Here is a 23,158-nt window from a genome sequence, read left to right on the forward strand (position 1 = left end):
CGCATGTGTAGACCTGGCACTGTATTCACTGATATAGGATGCGCAGAACTCTCTACGCACCCCGCCGGTGCCAGGTTGTGTTCGCTTAGGATCAATTTGCGCCGGCACTTAATGAGTGTTACTTCATTCATAACAAAGATACTGGGTGTTTTATCTATTTTGCCATTTTCTTATTTTGGTTCATAACTTTTTAACCACACTGTATATTTATTTTATATTTGGCACGCAAATATTCTTTAAGGTGTACAATCAATTAATTTATTTACAATTGAAAAAAATCCAGGTCCGGATTAAAAAATCTTGGAAAAATGTTCCGACCCAAAAACAACACCCTGTACATTATTTTTTTTTAAATGGATTTTGCATTTGAAAAGAGGATGAAAAACTGAATTTAGTGGTGTACTTTGAATTTTCGGCAAAATTATTTTTCTTGTAAAATTTTGAATTTGAATTCTGAAATTATGCGAATTGCGAGAGCTCTAAGTAGAAAAAAATTGAAATACGACTTACAACTTGTTAAACACACTGTATATTTATTTTATATTTAACACCCAATATTATTTAAGGTGCCCAATCAATTAATTTATTTAAAATTATAAAAAATCCAGGTGCGGTTTAACAAATATTTAAAAAATGTTCCGACCCAAAAAAACACCCTGTACATTATTTTTTTTTTAAATGGATTGTACGTTTAAAAAGAGGATGAAAAACTAAATGTAGTGGTATATTTTGAATTTTCGGCAAAATGATTTTTCGGGTAAAATTCTGAATTTGACTTCTGAAATTACAGTAGAACCCCGCAAATCCGAACTAATTGGGGGGACAGCCTGTTCGGATTCCGAAAAGTTCGGATTATCCTAAAGTTAGCCTAAGAAGCTAACGAAGATGATCTTTAAAAGATTTGGACTACCACCGATCCCTTTATGAAACTTTATCCGCACGTTTATGCCTCCAATATTCTAAAGCTGAAAGATATTTAGATCACTGAAATATTAAATCGCTAACGCCAGTAGTTTTGTTTCGTCACAGGACATGGGAATTCGGCCATGTAAATGATTCATTTAATTTGTAATCTGGATATTGATTACACTATGTTTCTCATGTTTATTATCTTTTTCAATGTTTTCGTTCATAGTCCATGGGAAATGTGTATTATGCACATTCCTTTATTGATTGTGTTTAGTCTAACTCGACGCGTTTATTCACCCATTAGTGTTGCAGTGTTTAATACTGTAGCTAGCATCTTACGTAATTATTTTCTCACGTAATAAACATGTTTTTAAATTTTTATTTTGAATTTTTAAAATTTTTTTTCACTTTCCGTTGGTTCGGATTTGCCGAAAGTTCAGATTTGCGGGGTTCGGATTTGCGGGGTTCTACTGTATGTGAATTGCGAGAGTTCGAAGTAAAAAAAAAATTAAAATGTGACTTAATTTTAATTAATACCATTATTTAATTTTGATTGGTAAAATATTAACATTTCAGTGTTTTTTATTATGGCGACAAATAATTCATAACAAATATTCACCTTAAATAATTAATGAATAAATAATAAAGAGTAAATAATAAAGATAAAAATAATAAACTGACAAATATACATAACCTTAATAAACGAACTATCTTAAAAGTTAAAAAAAAACAGAAAACTTAAAAAAAAAATTATTAAAACTATAGTAATTGTTCAAAATGGCCACCACCATTTTGAAGACAAAGTCTTGCTCTTTTTGTTATTTGTCTGAGTGACTTCCCTAATCTCGTCAGGGTTATTCTTCATTTTTTGGAAGGCGTCTCGAATACGGTCAAGAAGTTCTTCCCTACTATTTATTACCTCGTTATAAACTTTTGATTTTAGATATCCAAAAGTTATTTTTCAGCAATTTTTTTCCGTTTTTTTAATTTTTAAAATAGTTTGTTGATTGAAGTTATGTATTTTTTGTGGGCTCTTTATTATTTATTCATTCATTATTAAAGGTGAATATTTGTTATGAATTATTTGTCGCCATAACAAAAAAATACTATATACAATGTTAACATTTTACCAATTTAGATTAAAAAATGGTATTAATCAAAATTAAGTCACATTTTAATTTTTTTTACTTCGAGCTCTCGCAATTCACATAATTTCAGAATTCAAATTCAAAATTTTAACCGAAAAATCATTTTGCCGAAAACTCAAAAGTATACCACTAAATTTGGGTTTTCATCATCTTTGTAAATACAAGATCCATTTAAAAAAAAAATTAAACGGTTTTTTTGGGTCGGAACATTTTTCCAATATTTTTTAATTCGGACTTGGACTTTTTTATAATTTTAAATAAATTAATTGATTGGGCACCTTAAATAATATTGGATGTTAAATATAAAATAAATATAAATATAAAGGGTGAGGCAGATAAAGGGCCTATTAGAAATATCTCGAGAACTAAAGGTAAGGAAATCCTGAAAATTGTTATACAGGGGTTTTGAGGTGTGAACTATTTAATGAAAATATTTTGGTCCCTTTGCTACTTCCGGTTATACCGGAAGTTGACTGTAACTTCGTTTCTTTAAATGTGACACCCTGTAAATTTTTACATTTTTGGATTGTCCTTGATTTCTTCTTTCTTTAAATATAAAGTTTTGTAATATTATACAGGGTAGGTTAAAAGAAAATTACGTTTTCTTATTAATTTCGCAGCAATATTCACACCCTGTAGGCTTGTAGTAGTTTGACATAATAAACTCTATTTATGTTCAAATGATTTTTAATATAGTCTACTATTGTTAGGAATTATTGGTATAGTTAAATTTTTCGTTTTAGTATACAAGGTTGGTCGAAACTCGGAATGAGTATTTTCTGAGTTTTCTTAAATGGAACACCCTGTATTTTAGTATTGTAATGAAATGTTGTTTTATAGTACATTTTAATTACTTAAGCACTCCCTATACCTAACTGCTTTAATTTGTGAGTTATTGGTGATTCAAACAAAACATTAATTGCATCACAAAATATGTGAAATTGTATTAGGTTGGCCGTGAAAATATTCAATCACAAATAATTTTTTGGAAATAAATAGATATTAATCTAGACTGATACTTAAAATTGCCAATAATGGCTGAACTGTCAAAATACCATCGAAGTTAAGATTGTTGGTGCGGTTAACAATTAAGCACAAATTAAAGCAGTTAGGTATAGGGAATGCTTAAGAAATAAAAAAGTACCATGAAATGTCCTTCCATTACAATACTAAAATATAGGTTGTTCCATTTAAGAAAACTCAGAAAATACTCATTCCGAGTTTAGACCCACCCTGTATACTAAAATTAAAAATTTAGCTATACTAATAATTGTTAATAATAGCAGACTATATTAAAAATCATTTGAACATAAATAGAGTTCATTATGTCAAACTACTACAATCCTACAGGGTGTGAATATTGCTACGAAATTAATAAGAAAACGTAATTAGCTTTTAACCTACCCTGTATAATGTTACAAAATATTATATTTTAAGAAAGACGAGATCGAGGAGAATTCAAAAATGTCAAAATATACAGGGTGTCCCATTTAAAAAAACGAAGTTATATGCAACTTCCGGTATAACCGGAAGTACCAAGTAGATGAAAATATTTTCATTAAATAGACCAGTCTTCAAAACCCTCTTATTCCAATTTTCATAATTCAGTTACCTTTAGTTCTCGAGATATTTCTAATATGCCCTTTATCTGCCTCACCCTATACAGTGTGTTTAACAAGTTGTAAGTCGTATTTCAATTTTTTTCTAGTTAGAGCTCTCGCAATTCGCATAATTTCAGAATTCAAATTCAAAATTTTACAAGAAAAATCATTTTGTTGAAAATTCAAAGTACACCACTAAATTTAGTTTTTCGTCCTCTTTTCAAATGCAAAATCCATCTTAAAAAAATTTAATGTACAGTGTGTTGTTTTTGGGTCGGAATATTTTTTAATCCGGACCTGGATTTTTTTCAATTGTAAATAAATTAATTGATTGTACACCTTAAAGAATATTTGCTTGCCAAATATAAAATAAATATACAGTGTGGTTAAAAAGTTATGAACCAAATAAGAAAATGGCAAAATAGATAAAACACCCAGTATCTTTGTTATGAATGAAGTAACACCCATTAAGTATGATATTTTTGAGACCGATTAAGTGTCCTCTTTCTACCGTTAACGTATGTTAATTTCCCAATGAAACACCCTGTATAAGTACATAGTTTAACAGTCTTATATCATACTGGTATGATGCTGCCCGCAGGTCAAGTTAGAGGGAAGATGATAATACTGGGGGATTTTAACGCTCGAATAGGTAACCAAGTAATACCCGAAATCAAGCAAAAATACAATGAAAATGTTAAAAACGAAAATGTTCAGTAAAAAAATTCTAAATACCATATTTAGATTGATCAAACAAAGTGCTAAAAGCATGGATTTCACGAGAAACGTAAAAAGTAAATAGAACCGAAGTTAGCTGCAGTTTTAGTGACGTAAATCTAAAGGAGTATAATATAACTGTGTGTATACGACAATAACATTGTTGTTTTTAGTATTTTTTTACAGTTTCATCACATTTTCTTACCTTTTAAACCTTCCTTGGACTTCTACAAATGTTTTAAAATCGAAATAAGCTAATTCGATTCAGTCATTCTGGAGCTGTTATAAAAAAGATATAACAAAATAAGATGACGTTTATTAAACGTCATTCAATGTTTACATATCGAAACCGTACTGGACACAGCGTGACTTGTCGCAAGAGGATTTTATAAGATTAGATAGTATTGTATTAAAATAATATGCATTTGAAATACTCTTTATTTCAGGCATCGGTTGAGTCAACAGAGTTTGTAAAATTTTACTGTCAAGAAGTATTATCAAAATGGGATGCGCTAGCTGACATTAAAGATGGCGAAGAATCAGTACAGCCTCAGCTTTTACAACAACTTGCTGCACTATCTGCTTATTGTGGTAAATTGGAAACACCTTCGTCATATGTTGTGCATATTTTTGATAAATTAAAGGTAATGTATTTTTTTGTTAAGACAGTAGGCGCAAATATTTTACGGATAACCCTACTTTTTCTTTCTTTACACGGCAAATTACGTGTAGTAAAATTCTCACTGGTATGGAGATGTAAACATTAATTGACAATGACATTGTCGTCATTAACATAGAGATGGCTTTTGAATGTTCTTGGATAACCGTTACTTGCATAATCGCTTAAATTATTAATTCAGTTAATTAATATGATTATTTTTTCACTAACTATTAACTATGTATGCCCTGATTACAATAATTTATATACTATACAATAAAAACTAATAAAAAGAGAAAAAGTGATTTTAATAATATATTGTTAGTACGGAACGCTTAGATAACTTTTGAACATCTTTAACAACAAAATACTTATATTACAGAATATATCCTGGTGTATTCTCTGCTTGGATCTTCCATAAATAATAAACATTAAATAAAGTTTTATTAATTTCACATGTTAAATAAATTGTGTATGTTTTAAATACACTATCAATATTATTTAATAAACAACTCAAAATATTCCTGAAGCCGTATCAAATATTTAATAGCCTTGTTTGTCACCACATTCTGGTCGACTGAGTGCGTTGTATGACAAAGATAGCGAATGTTCGATTTGGAAAATATCACCACGGATATGGTGTTGATTTTTCACTGACTGACTGACTGAATAATATACGACTGGTTTAAAATGTCTTAAATTATTACCCTTTCTGCAAAATAGCAATAAATAGAAAATAAGAGGGCAAAAAAGACTGTTTTTATTCAATGTTTTTCAACCACTTTGGTTGCACTTAGAACCTTCATAATTCGCTTAGAAAATTCTTACAACATACTTAAACCGTCCACCAAATTTCATTAAAATCGACATAATTTTGCATAATTATTTTGCAATCTAAATTTTTTTAAAAAAGTTCAAATTTTTTAAAAACTTTCTGAACAAAAAGTAGACCATTTAGAAGTTTGCTAATTTTTTTTACATATAAAGAGGTTCTCTACCTATCTAATACACTTTACAGAATTAAAATCGGATTTTTCAAGCGGCCTCAGCACTGTTTTAAAGTTATAAAGAATGTTTTGGCTTATAAACAAATACAGTGAGGACGTTTGAGTTGGAATAAATTCATTTTCTTCAGAATGGGCAATTCTGGAGATAAATCCCGAAGCAGATCTATTTTTATTTTTAAATTATAATTTTTTGGCATAAATATCATACTAGCGACGTCATACATCAGGGTGTGATGACGTAATCTAAATATTTGAATTAATTTAATTCAAATTTTTTTTTTATTCAAACCCTGTATAAATAATTATGTTAATGTTTATATTAGTGAATACAAAATTGAATAGCCTTTCGATTGAGCTATCACACGGCACCTATTCTCATTTAAAAAAATCATCGATTACGTCATCATGCCCAGATGGATGACGTCACTAGTATGATATACAGAGTGGGCCAAATAAAAGTATCCACCTCGATATTTGGCAGTATTTATTAGATTTTAAGGAAATGACGAAACAAGTCGATTTTTGATCTAAGGGGGACACATTTTTACGGTACATACATCTGGCATTTGTCAACCCCCTCCCTTCCACATACCCCACCCCTTATTTTTAAATAGGGAATAGGGTCGTGTGCTAGTTCATTTGAAAGGTTATTCAATTCTCTATTCAGTAATACAAACATTAACATAATTATTTATACAGGTTGTCCAAGAAAATTTTTTTAAATTAAATTAATTGACACAAAAAGAAGAATGTAATATCCGGATCAATGTGGCGACAGACCGATCCGGATATGAAAAAATCCGGATATCAAGACCACTACTTCTTTTACAGTCTCTGAAAGGTTTTCTCCTTCATACATTTCAGTAATCAACGCCGTCAATTACTTTTGTCGATAGACACGTTTTATAGATTATATAATACATTATTTCGCCATCTTTTAGTTCTTCTTTTAGTGTGTTGTCCAACAGCAGGACTGCCTTTCTTGGTAGATTTCGGTGGATCCGGACGGCGCAGAACCGTCCGGATATGGGGAGTCCGGATATGACAGGTCCGGATATGGCAGGTTGTACTGTATGTAATTTATTTAATTCAAAATACATTCTACTGCTGTCACAAAACATAAAAAAATGTTTTTTGATAAATAAACATTGCTTTTTGCTTAATTTCAATGTTCAAGCTGCCACCCATCTGCCTCTTGGTAGGTTGAATATTGAATTTAAACAACAAACAATGTTTATTTATCAAATTAACATTTTTTTTTTTCGTTTTCTGTCAGCAGTAGAATGCATTTTGAGTTAAATAAATTACATACATTCTTCTTTTTGTGTCAATTAATTTAATTTAAAATAATTTTTCTTGGACATAACAATTTATTGGTATAATTTTCTTGGTACAAATAATTATGCCAATGTTAATATTACTGAATAGAGAATTGAATAACCTTTCAAATGAGCTAGCACATAACCCTTATTCCCTATTTAAAAATAAGGGGGGGATGTGGAAGGGAGGGGGTTGACAAATGACAGATGTATACCGTAAAAATGTGTCCCCCTTTGATCTAAAATCGACCTGTTTCGTCATTTTCTTAAAATTAAATAAATACTGCCAAATATCGAGGTGGATACTTTTATTTGGCCCACTCTGTATATACCAAAAAATTAGAATTTAAAAATAAAAATCGACCTGTTTCAGGATTTATCTCCAGAGACGCCTATTCTCGAGAAAATGAATTTATGCGAACTCAAACGCCCTCAGTGTATTTGTTTATAAGCCAAAAAATTGTTTATAACTTTAAAACAGTGCTGAGGCCGCTTAAATAATCCGATTTTAATTCTGTAAAGTGTATTAGATAGGTAGAGAACCTCTTTAGATGTAAAAAAATTAGCAAACTTCTAAATGGTCTACTTTTTCTCCAGAAACTTTTTAAAAAATTTTAACTTTAAAAAAAATAGATTGCAAATTTATTCTGCAAAATCTATCAAGTCGATTTTAATAAAATTTGGTGAACGATTTAAGTATATTGTAAGAATTTTCTATACGATTTACGAAAGTTTTAAGTGCAACCAAAGTGGTTGAAAAACATTGAATAAAGACTGGCTTATTTTGCCCCCTTATTTTGTATTTATTGCTATTTTGCAGAAAGGGTAATAATTTAAGACATTTTTAACCAGTCGTTTATCATACAAAATTCAATTATGTTTATTTTATTTCTTTACGACTTTGTTCCAAAATGAATCGTTTAAAGTTATACGCAAAAAAGTAGAAAAAAGTCGATGTTTTTCGAATTTTTTAAATATTTTAATTTTTTTATAAATGTTCCGGGCATATTTGAGAAGGAGCATAAGTCAATTATAATTATTGAAGTTGTCACCTAACTTTATCTGCAAAAATCCGAATGCCACCTCGCACATCGAAAAATAGACGTTTTTTCACAGATCCGCCCTGGTCTAGAATGTATTAAAAATGCCTTTATAATAGATCATTTAGTATATAGATTATAATTAACCTTTACTGAAGACTCGCTTAAAAACTGGATGTTAGTGTTCTAAGAATGGTTTGTTCTTTTAGCGGTACATGCCCCTACCACCAGAAGATGGAAATATAGACAAAATGCCAAATTTAGACTTCACTTCTGTAGAATGTTTACTCTACGCCTTCCACAGACTAGCAAGACAGTCGCCCGATTTCCTGACAGCTGATCCAGCCGTGCTCAGAGATTTTAAATCTAGGCTGACTTACTTCTCCAGAGGAGTGGCTGGATGTTTACGATCTCTCGAAAAGTTGCAGGAAGGCGAAAAGAAGGACGACAAAAAAATTAAATTGGCGCCAGTAGTGTTGGCTAACATCAATACTTTGATTAAAGATTTGCTTCATCCGACTCCTATATATAAATGCAATGTTCAGTTGTCATTTAGAAGTGCCACTACTAGTTCTAAGAAGGTAAGTTCTAGCATATTGTTGCAAATTTTACAAGTCCTCACCTGAACTTCCAAAAACCTTACTTACACTGTCTTACTAATTTTATAAAATTCTCCTGTCACAGTGACAGTTGCCAAGCTCGTTTGATACGTCTAAAGGTGGGAAATTAGCAAAATAATGTAGATTTATAGGTTTCTATTGATAATTTTCCACCTCTTCTAGTTTCTTTTTATTTCACAACATACACTGGGGTGCAAAATTAACAGGACACCTTAAAAATAGGCCATATTTGATGTCTCCAATTTCCGAAACCTGTTGTCCGATTTAAGTGATTTTTTTAATATACTATAGCCTTATTCTTTAACAATATCGCTGTAATAGTATTGTTGCTAAACAGTTAAATTTTTATTGTATACCGGGTGTACCAATCAAACTGTGTTTTTTTCTCAAAGTTCGCATCACCCTGTGGAATATTCTAGCATTTATAAAATACTGACATCCAACTATAGCCACATGTTATCTCAACATTTTGTTTTTTGATTCATTCGCTTATGTTGGACCATAAAAAAGTTAGGTACTTTAACAACTAGCCATGTTTTTCAACAATACAGAGTGTTTTTAAATAAGTATGGCAAACTTTAAGGGGTAATTCTGCATGAAAAAATAATAACTTCATAAACGGTATGTCGCAAATGCTTCGTTTTTGAGATACAGGGTGTTGAAATTTTTCTTACAAACTGATGATTTATTTATTGCTTTAAAACCGGTTGAGATATGCAAATGAAATTTGGTGGGTTTTGAGACGTAGTTATTGCAAATTTTTTGACATGCAATTAAGAATTTAATATTCACCATTGGCGCGCATACGGGTAATATGACAGCTCATATTACCCGTATGTGCGCCAATGGTGAATATTAAATTCTTACTTATACGTAAAAAACGTACAATAACTACGTCTTAAAACCCACCAAATTTGATTTGCATATCTCAACCGGTTTTAAAGCAATAATTAAATCGTCAGTTTGTAAGAAAAATTTCAACACTCTCTATCTCAGAAACGAAGCATTTGCAGACACAGGTTTATAAAGCAAACTGTCATATTTTTTTCATGTAAAATTGTCCCTTGAAGTTTGCCATACTTATATAAAAAGCCCCTGATTGATGAAAAACATGGGTAATTGTTAAAGTACCTAACTTTTTTATGGTCCAACATAAGCGAATGAATCAAAAAACAGAATGTTGAGAAAACATGAGGCTATAGTTGGGTTTCAATTTGAGTATTTTATAAATGCTAGAATATTCCACAGGGTGATGCGAAATTTGAGAAAAAAACACAGTTTCATTGGTACACCCGCTGTAGAATGAAAATTTACCTGTTTAGCAACAATATTAACACAGCGATATTGTATAACATATTAAAAAATCCCTTAAATCGGACAACAGGTTTAGGAAATTCGAGAAATCAAAAATGATTCATTTTTAAGGTGTCCGGTTAATTTTGCACCCCAGTGTACATATTATGTTTTCCATCTTTTGCGTTATTTTGCCGGTTATTAGCGCGCTCATCATTGTATAGAGTGACTAAACACCCCTTTTAGTTCTGAATCCGGCGTACCAAAAAAAAAGTTGATTAATAGCAAGCTGAAAATTTGTTAATAGCTTAACGGTGTCTAGTCGGACAAACTTGGATGTATGGGAACACTGGAACAGGGGAAGTCTTAATTGTGGAACAGGTTAAAAATTTGGAAGGTCAGACTACGAAAACGTTCATGTGTTTTGTCGGACAGAACTTCCAATTGATTTGTTAACATTTCATTAAACTCTCATGCAAAAATCAGACTGGTGTTTATCACCAACTGGGCATTTTAACGAGTGGAACACAAAGAACATGTCAAATGACAGGAATCATATTGGTTAGTAATAGCAGTCTGATTTTTGCATGAGAGTTTAATGAAAAGGTAACAAATCAATTGGATGTTCTGTCCGACAAAATACTGGGACGTTTTCGTAATCTGACGTTCCAAATTTTTAAACTGTTCCACAATTAAAACTTCCCCTGTTCCAGTGTTCCCGTACATCAAAGTTTGTCCGACTAGACACCGTTAAGCTATTAACAAATTTTCAGCTTGCTATTAATCAACTTTTTTTTGGTACGCGCGATCCAGACCTATTTAGGGGTTACACCGCTTAAGCTCTCCAGATCTATGTTTTGAGGTAAATCAGTCCTCATTTTCTTTATGTATTTTCTCAGTTAATATTCTACAGTGATATAAAATATGCTTTCTGTCTTACCTTTTTGAAAGCATAGTACCGAGTGTACCATATTTAGAAAATGATTTTTTAAATGTAATACCTACATCGTGGCAACAATGCGTGGCTCTAGTATTGCTGCGGTATACCAAATATTAAAGTGATCAAAAAAAATAAGCCACTTCATATTTTTTTAGGAGGAAGAAAAACCGACAACTGCCCAAAAAAGACATACGCCTATAGAGTTTGACTCTAGTAATGCTTCCAATAATAAGCAAATGCGAACGAATAAAGGTTCTGAAAGCATGAAGTTGTACTCGCCACCTAGTGGGAAATTCAGTAATAATTTCAAAAGTTACAGTAAGTAAACCTTTGTTAGAAATTTTTTTAACTACCTTAAATGTTGTAAAATATATGTATATATGTATTTGAAAAAAAAAACAAAAAAACCCAAAGAAAATTTGAATAAAAAAAGAAAGAGAGAGAAAAAAAGAATTATATCAATAGGTAGAAGTTGTCCATCTGAAAGATTGACTTGTGGATACTTTTGGCGCCAATTGATTAAAAATATGTATATAAAAAAGAAAATATATATATAATACTAAAACTAAACACCTTTTGTTAACCAGACTAAAAAAAAAGTGCAGCAATTCATGAGCTCAAAATATAAAAATTGGTTAGGCAGGTCCAGTAATCCGCAGTCATTTTTTTTCAACCACACACACACACAACTACCTTAAATTCCTCGATAACTAAGGCCATTGATATGGTACAGTTGATTTCGCAATCAGACCACTTCATTGCCTTTACAAAGATATGCTAATTGTATCCAAACATCTTCGGTCCCTCCAGTGAGTAGCGTTCCCACAAGGATCATCATCTTCATCATCAAGGCTTTTCATTCCGGATGGAATGCTTGCCGCGCTTACTTAGAGCTATCTGATTCGCTTATTGCGGTGAATCACTCCGCATTCCACTTGTGTGTTGTCAAAGTTTGTTGTATGACTTGGTTTTCGTTACAATTTTCTTCCACTCATTTCGATATGTGCATAGTTCCCTCCAGTTTTTCACTTTCGATGATAAACGATGATAAATTTTTTAGTGACATCTACTGAACTATTACACTACAGGTGTTGGTTAAGCAAAATTTTATAATAAACTGCCCTAAATTTACAGCTACTGATAATTACACTCTGTTGAGTGTAAACAACTTCAAACTTCAGACAACGATTTACGCACTAGAGTTGTTAATTAGGTAACTATTCTAAATAGACTGCGACCCAAAATAGTCCGGACTGCTAATTTATAATCTCACCAAAATTCTACGATTCATCAATAAGTTTATTGTCTTTTGCATAGTAACAAAAACTTTGAACTTTAAAAGCTTACAAATACAATTTAAACGAGGAAGCGATTACAACACTAGGAAGTACAATTAGAAATACAGTAGAACCCCACTAATCCAAACCAACGGAAAGTGAAAAAAATTAAAAAATTCTAGATAAAACCTTAAAAACATGTTTATTATACAGAGTAAAACCAGAAAATTGAACAATGTAGGATTAATAGGACTTTGACATTTAAAATTTCTTAAAAATAAATACGTACTTTAATATGTAGTGCTTATACAGGTTAAACATAAACTTACTTTGGTTCTCTCGTAGTCAACTTGAGTCCAAAATTATTGTCCACACTCTTGCGAGAACGTTTTGCGACTCAAAATCAACGACAATGAAAGCTTTGAATTACTAGTTAGGCTAACTTTCGGATAATCCGAACTTTTCGGAATCCGAACGTCCCCCCAATTAGTTGGGATTTTTGGGGTTCCACTGTAACACTATTTAGCAATTTATTCAGTTGGCAGGAAGTTGAATAAACTCCAATTATGCTATTAATCGATATGTTTCGCAATTATACAAGGTGAAACCATAAAAATTTAGGAAGTTAAGATTAATGTGAGATTACAAATTAATGGATTAATTCGTGATTGAACATATGGACTGCAGTCAAATTATGAGGAGTCTAACGACTTTAGCGTCTCATCGACTTTACTAAGTAACAAGACATGTACTCAACACACATACTACAAATTACACTATAACTTGATTACAAAATCAACTGTACCGTGCCAATGGCCTTAGTTGTCGAGGCATTTAAGCTAAATAAAAAAAATCGTTTTGAAAATTTGTTGCTGCTAAACAAGTTCCGGATTTTCAATCTATCAATGCTGTTTACCATCAGAAATGTCAAAATTGACGAAGTCAAGTAATTTCCACTAGATGACCCTATGCAAAAATTTTAGCTTACCTTACTACACTAAGCATTAAAATTAACGCACCACCTTAAAAATGGGACATTTTTGATGTCTCGTATTTCCTAAACCTGTTGTCCGATTTGAGTGACTTTTTTAGTATATTATAGCTTTATTCTTCAAGAATATCGCTGTAATAATATTATTGCTAAACAGGTAAGTGTAATGGCACCTATGTACGCCGTTGCTCCCGCCTGGCGGCGCTCGTGTAGTTGGAGGTCAAAGTTTTGACTATTCGTGAAGTTTGTATATGGTGTTTTTTATTACGATTTAATAAACAATAAATTATGGCCGAAATATACGGATCTTGGAGACTGTTTGTGCGTTGAAAAAACGAATTAAGAAGGGATGCGAGAGTTACTGGAAAAAGGAAGCACTTATCGAATGATAAACTATATTAATAATCGTCTCAATGTTTTATTTCTATAGCTCAGAGGGTATTTATTTGGTATTGATTCACTCCCCACACGAGTCTGACAGCTGTGTATAATATGATATGTGCGATCTGCCTTACTTTTTTTATCAATTTAAAATTCACAATTAAGTGCGCTCAGCATTAATTTTTGTGTTTATCTTATTTAAAAATGTGATATTTTCAAAATATGGCCGCCATGGCAGTTGCGCATTTGGTGTAAATTTGGTTTAAGCATGGGTTGAGCGCAGTTGATTCTGCAATGTTGTCTTATTTAAAAAAATTATAATTCCTTATGGAAATATAGAATGTGTTAATTTTAATTAAGTATAATTATTTGGGTGTTTGTCTACGTGAAAGGCGACCTTAAATTTAAGGTGAAATTGGAAAAAATTAGGGTTAGGTTTGATCAGGTTATGTTTTAGTCAGTAAAGAATATTTGAATGGTACTGGGTTACTTCAATTTTCAGTTATTAACTTGTTTATATTATTTTCGATTAGGTTAGGTTTGCTCAGGTTATGTTTTAGTCATTTTAAAGCATATTTTAAAGATAATATGTCACTAAAATGTTCAGTTACATATTAACTTTTTTATATTATTTTCGATGACGCTAGGTTAGGTTTGGTCAGGTTATGTTTTAGGTAGTCACTAAAAAATATTGAGAACTTGAGAATTATTTAACAATTAGTATTTCACATTTTTCTATATTATTACTTCAAATATAAATTTTTTTACATGTTCACTCCATAAAAGGTCATTGTAGATGTGGCAACAGTGTGAATGTATATAAAATTGCATATCTTAATCCGTGCGTTTATAATAAATTTTGATCTGAATGTTATAGTGAAGTATTCTATTTTTTACAGTCGAATCTGGGGGCAATACGTAATCTGTTTCAACAAAATGTTTATTGCAGATACGTGCATTTATTCTCGGCACATATTTATTCCTTCTTATTGCTACAATCCACTTTTTTCTCATCAGAATATCTTTCGGAAACCTGTGTCCTGATGTTCTCGATGAGCACAAATGCACAGCACAACATTGAGGGATTTTATTTTCTCAAGTTTAATTCACACAGCGAAACAAATATGCAATATTTACTTGGAAATAGATTGATTTGAAGTATTGACGTAAGTTGACATGACCTCCAACTACACGAGCGCCACCTACGTTGAGCTTTCCAGATTAGCTGCCATTGTATACCGGGTGTAACAATGATAGTGTGTTTTTTCCTCAAAGTTTGGAACACAGTGTAGAATATTCTAGCGTATATAAAATATTGAAATTAAAACTCAACTGTAACCTTAGGCTTTCTTAACATTTTGCTTTTCGATTCATTCGGTTATGTGGGATAATAAAAAAGTTAGGTGCTTTAACAACTAGCCATGTTTTTCATCAATACAGGGTGTTTCTAAATAAGTGCGACAAACTTTAAGGGGTAATTCTGCATGAAAAAATAATGACCATTTGCTTTATAAACATATGTCCGCAAATGCTTCGTTTCCGAGATGCGGGATGTTGAATTTTTTCTTACAAACTGACGATTTATGTATTGCTCTAAAACCGGTTGAGATATGCAAATAAAATTTAGTAGATTTTAAGAGGTAGTTATTGCGCATTTTTTGACATACAATTAAGACTTTTATATTCACAATTGGCGGGCATACGGGTCATATTACCCGGTCATATTACCCGTATGCACGCCAATGGTGAATATAAAATTCTTAATTGTATGCCAGAAAATGCGCAATAACTACGTCTTAAAACTTACCAAATTTCATTTCCATATCTCAACCGGTTTCATCAATAAAATTCAACATCCCGTATCTCGGAAACGAATAATTTGCGGACATATGTTTATAAAACAAATGGTCATTATTTTTTCATGCAGAATTACCCCTTAAAGTTTGTCGCACTTATTTAGAAACACCCTGTATTGATAAATAACATGGCTAGTTGTTAAAGTACCTAACTTTTTATTATCCCACATAAGCGACTGAATCGAAAAGCAAAATGTTAGGAAAGGCTAAGGCTACAGTTGAGTTTTAATTTCAATATTTTATATACGCTAGAATATTCCACAGGGTGTTCCAAACTTTGAGGAAAAACACACTATCATTGTTACACCCGGTATACAATGACACTTACATGTTTAGCAATAATATTATTACATCGATATTCTTGAAGAATAAACCTATAATATACTAAAAAAATCACTCAAATCGGACAACAGGTTTAGGAAATACGACACATCAAAAATGTCCCATTTTTAAGGTGGTGTGTTAATTTTGATGCTTTGTGTATTACCAATTTGTATCTTAATATTGACATTTTTTAGATCATCCACGTGGCAGTGGTAGGGGAAGAGGCGGAAGAGGAAGGAGAGGTAGTTCGAGAGACTGGAAGAACTAAGATTTTCGCAAAATTTTCACGTTATTTCAAACTTTCCATAGCTTTGAAAAAGTCGACTTGCAACCATATTGATGGAATATAGCATTCACGTTCTAGTGAGTAGAACTATTGAGTGCGCTCTTATAAGTAATGAATTTTTCTATCGTATTTTAGTTTTTGGGAAAGGATTCAAGTAGAGATCAAAGTAGATTTTATTAATCTATGAAAAGTAATATTTTGCCTTTCCAAGATTAATTTTTTAAAAACTGGAATAATGATGCGGCTGTAGTTTCGTGTTGCAACGAAATTGAAAATGGTTATTCATTTTTGATTAATTTTTTAGTCAACTTTTCCCGAAAACATTTTTTGTTTTGGAAATTATTTCCAATTTTGGAATAATCTTCCTTAACAAGATAGCCAGTGTTATAGCTGATTTTCTATCTAAACATCCATGATGTTGATTGCATTTATAATTTTTTTTTGTCGTGATTATGTTTCGAAGTTTGTCCTGCAAACGTATCGTTTTTTTGGTTTTATTAAAAATTCTCGTCTTTTTCTGTTGATTTTATATATTTTTTTGCTACTTTTTTCTGTTTTCTGCAATGTTATCTTTCGTAAACGTTCTAATTTAGGTACTTTTCTGAAAGATTGGTTAGAAAAACGACGATTGAATATCTTTGTTTTATAATTTCAAATAGTTGGATCCAAAGCATATTAATTGTGAAATATGTCCATTGTATAGATGTTTACTTAAACATGACATATTTCACCACGATGTGGTGAAACATGTCATGTACATAATATGCAGCTGTATTTGCTATATAGCTGCATATATGTATTGTCTAGTGAATAAGTGCCAAAATGGAAAGGTATTTCTTTATTTACTTGTAACTTTTTGACTCTTCATACACCACTTGGTAATCCGTAACTTGTGTTACAGATTCAATGTTTTTGTTTTTAATAAAATACGATAGAACTTTCATTACTAAGAATACACTTATTTCACTTTTTTCTAGGTAAAGCATGTATGATTTTGTTTGACGTAATATATTTTGTTCTATGACATTTTGTTTTTTCTTTTCCAAAAATAAATTCATGTCAAATATTTTCTAACAGAAATTCATGTGCAGTCTTCGGTACAGTACAATCCACATGGACAATACGATGGATTTTAAGATTGGGCTGTATTGCCTACCACAAGGCAATGGCTAGCGTAAGACTATCTGAACAACAATAATCTGGGCAGATTATCGGAGAATAGGCCATTTTTGGGAAAAGTTATTTACCAGCAATTTTATTGCTGGAATCGAATCTTATGATTGTGATTGTATATATTAATAATATAGGTATGCAAAGTCCGCAATAAACAAAATGGCGCCCGAAAATCGTGTTTTTTTCAATTATTAATATGTAACTCCGAAGATTTTAACTTTACACCAAAAACACCGTAATTAAATACTGCATAGAGACGTGTTTTCCCGATTTACTTCGACGAAAATGTTCCCCGGAAAATGCGGGTTTTTCCAACAAAATCTTTAATTTTCAACTAAAATTTTAGATAAGTAATTGTTTATAAATAATTAAATAACTTGGTAATATAAAAGCTCTTGTCGTATAGATTATAATTCCAGAAGCCGATGGAAATTGAATGAACAGTTTAGCAACAATTGAATTGTTAATTAAAAAATTACGGTCGCTATAATAACCACAATAATTATGATACATAAGAATAACTATGATTTTTATATAAAAAGACACTGTACCTATCTAATGTACTTTACAGAATTGAAATTGGACTATTTAAGCGGCCTCAGGAATATTTTAAAATTATAAACAATTTTTTGGCTTATAAACAAATAGAATATCTCGGGAAATATTAAATTAAATCATGAAAACGGTATTGGAAAAAAAGCGGCAGGACGCTTCTTTTAAAAGAAAAAACGTTTAATTATGATGGAGTGGTTCCTGAGATACAACCGGTAAAAGTTGACCGGCATTTACGGCAAAGATATAAACAATAGGATCATAATTTTCGAACCATCACCTTTTTATTTCGGTCCTCTTTCTCCACACCAAGTTTCATATCTTTAAAATACTCATAACATATATTACTATAATAAAAACTATCGATATTACAAGTGACGATTGCCAAATACTTGGGTTATGAGTTACTTGGGAACAAAAAAATAATGCAGAAAATTGCTCCATGGTAAGCCGAGAAAATGCATTCTTTTAACGTATACTGATTTTGAACTTTGAGATTACATTTTCTCCAACTTAATTTTTAATTGGCATTTTGCTATTTTTGGCAATTTTCACTCGTAATATCGACAGTTTTTATTATAATAATATATGTTATGAGTATTTTAATGATATTAAAATTGGTGTGGAGAAAGAGGACCGAAATAAAAAGGTGATGGTTTGAAAATTATGATCCTATTGTTTATATCTTGGCCGTAAATGCCGGTCAACTTTGACCGGTTGTATCTCAGGAACAACTCATCACAATTAAACGTTTTTCCTTTTAAAAGAAGCGTCCGGCCGCTTTTTTCCAGTACCGTTTTCATGATTTAATTTAAATTAATATTTCCCGAGATATTCTATTTGTTTATAAGCCAAAAAATTGTTTATAATTTTAAAATATTCCTGAGACCGCTTAAATAGCCCAATTTCAATTCTGTAAAGTACATTAGGTAGGTACTGTGTCTTTTTATACAAAAATCATAGTTATTCTTATGTATCATAATTATTGTCGTTATTATCGACCGTAAATTTTTAATTAACAATTCAATTGTTGCTAAACTGTTCATTCAATTTCCATCGGCTTCTGGAATTATACTCTATATGAAAAAAGCTTTTATATTACCAAGTTATTTAATTATTGATAAACAATTACTTATCTAACAATTTAGTTGAAAATTAAAGATTTTGTTGGAAAAAGCCGCATTTTCCGGGGAAAATTTTCGTAAATTGGCAAAAACACGTCTCTATGCAGAATTTAATTACGGTGAATTTTTATTTGGGTGTTTTTGGTGTAAAGTTAAAATCTTTGGAGTTATAGAGCAAACATTGAAATAACACGATTTTCGGGCGCCATTTTGTTTATAAAAGAAGTAGCACACTATCTGCGGACTTTGCATAACCTATATTATTAATATATACAATCATAAGATTCGATTCCAGCAATAAAATTGTTTACCTACTTAATTTCGTATTTTTCGCGTAATTATTGTGAGAGTTACGGCGTCATGGGCAACCCCCTTATGACGTACGGGTATAAAATATAGATAACAAACTACTCTCAGTCCGGTCGAATATACCTGCCAAATTTCATAAAAATCGGTATAGTCGTTTCCGAGGAGTACGGTGACGAACACTACGATCGGAGAATTTTAATATATAGATGTAAATTATTTAAATGGCTATTAAAAAATAACGGTCTGAGATAGAAAATTGAAAATTTAGGATTGTATGTATCTTTTGGTTCTACATCTCATAAAATTAGTAAAAAACGGTTTTTCCAAAAATTAAAAAAATATATCAGGGGGGCAACCTGACGTACGGGTATGAAACTCCATATTATCTTATTCCCAGTCTGCTCGAATATACGTATAAAATTTCATAAAAATCTGTTCAGTCGTTCTCGAGTTATAAATGGTGTAACTAACATAACTCGACTTTATTTCATATAGATATATTTTTTGTTAATAAGGAAACGGTACTTACGTTGATTTTTCTCCTTAAATACGATTTCTGAGGTGCCAAATATGCTTCAAGCAGTGTCATTTATCTTCAAGCACTAATATCCAGCTATCATTATCATGAACATGAGTAAAAACCATAGATATATAATACTCTAGATTGCGCCTTACGATCTTAAAATGGGTGACCGTTGCGACAGAGATAAATGAGCCTATTTGGTCGGTAGTCTCTTTCTAATTCAAGGGGAGTATCGACGACGTCACTATCCTACTCTGTCGTCGAGTATTTTAGATGGTTTGACAGTTCGAGCGGATGGCGACGAGAACTGGTCGTTTGTCTTCGGACGTGGATAATCCTGCTTCGAATCCCATACCAATCTTTACTTTTTTTATTTTTTATTTAATCAATATTGCGTTTATTAGATATTATTACATCTCTAAAGTAAATCTATGCAAAGAAATATATAACAACTAAGAAAAACTGTGTAGGTACCTATAGATTTTTAAAAATATAAAAGCCAATGTTATTTTTTAAATAAGTTAATTGTAGAATAGTATAAAGTAATTGTTAAAAATATTCGTAAAAAATTACCAATAATTAATATCAACATAATGTACCATCGATTTATTAATTGAATGGGTCATTTCAAAAACAACATGAGTCACATATTCCTAATTTTACAGAAGAGCAAAGAAAACTAACTATATAGTCGAAAGATGGATGAAATGGATGACATCAAAATTCAGAGTTATATTGTAGTTTTGTTCCTAATGTTTTTACTGGACTGGTGTCGTTTTTGCACACAACGTTTATCTTAAAGGAGTCTATTCCTCTCAAAAAGTTAGTTTCTGAAAATTGTGGACTTTGCTGTTTTTGAAATGACCGATTCAATTATAAGTAATTAGACATTATTTTTATTTATGAAACTATTGTTACAATTTTTTAAAAAAGTAGAAGCAAAACAAACATTCACATCATTCGAATAAGGACGAATTTATATTAATAACGAATGACTTTTATTTTACTATGCAGTTCACAAATTATGTATTCCAATATTAACTTACTATACATACATTTATTATCTGCTAGATTTACTTAGGTCCATTTTTCAGATGTAAAAATATCTAATAAACGCAATATTGATTAAATAAAAATAAAAAAAGTAAAGTTGGTATGGGATTCGAACCACGATTATCCACGTCCGAAGACCAAAGACCATTTCCCGTCACCACCCGCTCCAACTGTCAACACATATTACTCGATAAAGTGGGATATTTACGTCGTCGATATTCCCCTTAAATTAAAAAGAGACTACCGACCAAATAGGCTCATTTATCTCTGTCGCAACCGTCACCCATTTTAACATCGCAGGGCGCAATCTAGAGTATTATATATCTATGGTAAAAACAGTTACTGTTTTCTAACCTTTTCGAGATTGGAAGTAGAAACAATTCCGGTTGTATAATGTTTCCCCACATTTTACCGTTTTCACTTTATTGTTCCCCGGACGAACAAATACACTCGCTGACCAAATTATTATGACCATCCATGAATTTTTACAAGAATCAACTATTCCAATAGGTACTATTTGTTTAAGGTACTAGTACACTTTAGCAGACCAAAAATAATAATTTTTTTCTCAGAACCTTTTATTAGAAATGAACATAAAACTTTTTACATACTAATATGTAACTCTTAGAGAGTACAAAAAATATATCTTTTTTCATTTATGCACGTACACTAACATTGTAGAGGGCGCAAAAGTCGAGGCCTCGAAAAACGATCACGGACAGTTAATCTCACGATTGGGATATCTGAAATAAAAAAACCGTATTGAATTTGAAAAAGGAAGGTTTCTTGACAATTTACCACAATTTGACCAAAAAATAAAAAATATTTTTTAGCCATAAAACACTGAAGAAAAACAGGCGATTTTTTCACAAAAATTTTTCAAATCTCCGTAAAATCTTTTTTTTTGCGGAATTTTTCACTATTGGTGGTAAATTGTCACGTGAAACCTTCCTTTTTCAAATGCCGTACGAATTTTTTGTTTCAGATATCCCAATCCTGAGATTAACTGTCCGCCATCGGAACTACTTTTTTTCGAGGCCTTGACTTTGACGCCCTCTATAATATTAGTGTACGTGCATAAATGAAAAAAGATATATTTTTTGTATTCTCTAAGAGTTAGACATTAATATGTAAAAAGCTTTATACTCACTTTTAATACAGGTTCTGAGAAAAAAAAATCTTGAAAAAATGCTTAATTTTGGTCTTCTGTACTAGTACCTTAAAAATTATTTTTAAATTCTGTTATGTAATGTTATACATTAACTATAATATTTTTAATAATAAACAGCAATAAAACGTTTGAAAATATTACATATTATTTATATTTTTTAATATTTTGTTGATCTCCTGTCCTAATCCCATACAAAATGTTTAGGAGCTTTTAAAACGAGAAATTTCCAATAAAAAAGTCACCAACAAATTTTTTTTGAAATAAAAATGTATACCATTTTTATTCTCTATTGTAATGTATACCATTTTTATTCTACCAAGCTGTAGACGGGGTTGTGAATTGCAACTTTTTAGAATTCCCTCTTGTCTTCAATTCAGCATCCATCTGGCTTGCAATTTTTAGAAGCCATGGAAGTGTCACCAGGAAAATGGTCCAAAAAGTTTTTCAATTAAATATCTTTTAAAAATATTTTACAAATATTTATATTAGGTTGAAAAACTTGGACTAAAATTTTTTGATTGAAAAACTAATATATCATTGGACCCACAACGATAAATTAAAGCAAAGTGAATTTAAATGCATTCAAAGTATGCCAAGACGGGTACAAGCGGTAATCAAAGCTAAAGGGGGCTTAATCAAATATTAAAAAATATAAATATGTAATATTTTTAAATGTTTTATTGTTGTTTATTATTAAATATATTATTATAACATTAACATTACTAATGTCCGGTTTCACCAACAACAAATAAATCAATAAATAGTTATTCGTCGAATAAAATTTATTAGACATTTATATTTTTATTTTGTTTCAATATAATTTTGATAATTTAAAGTTAAACTGGCGAATTTACTTTCTTATAGATATTTACACCGAGATGAACTT

At 31.0% G+C, this 23,158-nt stretch overlaps 1 protein-coding gene across 1 annotated transcript in view; it reads left to right on the forward strand.

The window, feature by feature from the left end:
• The window catches only part of LOC114349512 (apoptosis inhibitor 5), a 39,724-nt gene extending 22,331 nt beyond the window's left edge, over positions 1-17,393 (forward strand). The window contains exons 5-8 of the mRNA XM_050647822.1: positions 4,822-5,019; positions 8,609-8,980; positions 11,408-11,570; positions 16,276-17,393. Of these exons, the coding sequence (XP_050503779.1) occupies positions 4,822-5,019; positions 8,609-8,980; positions 11,408-11,570; positions 16,276-16,349 (807 nt within the window). The 3' untranslated portion in view covers positions 16,350-17,393. The remainder of the gene's footprint in view (positions 1-4,821; positions 5,020-8,608; positions 8,981-11,407; positions 11,571-16,275) is intronic.
• Positions 17,394-23,158: the final 5,765 nt, after the last annotated feature.

This window comes from Diabrotica virgifera, chromosome 3 (assembly GCF_917563875.1).
Source record: "Diabrotica virgifera virgifera chromosome 3, PGI_DIABVI_V3a".
Taxonomy (NCBI): Eukaryota; Metazoa; Arthropoda; class Insecta; order Coleoptera; family Chrysomelidae; genus Diabrotica; species Diabrotica virgifera.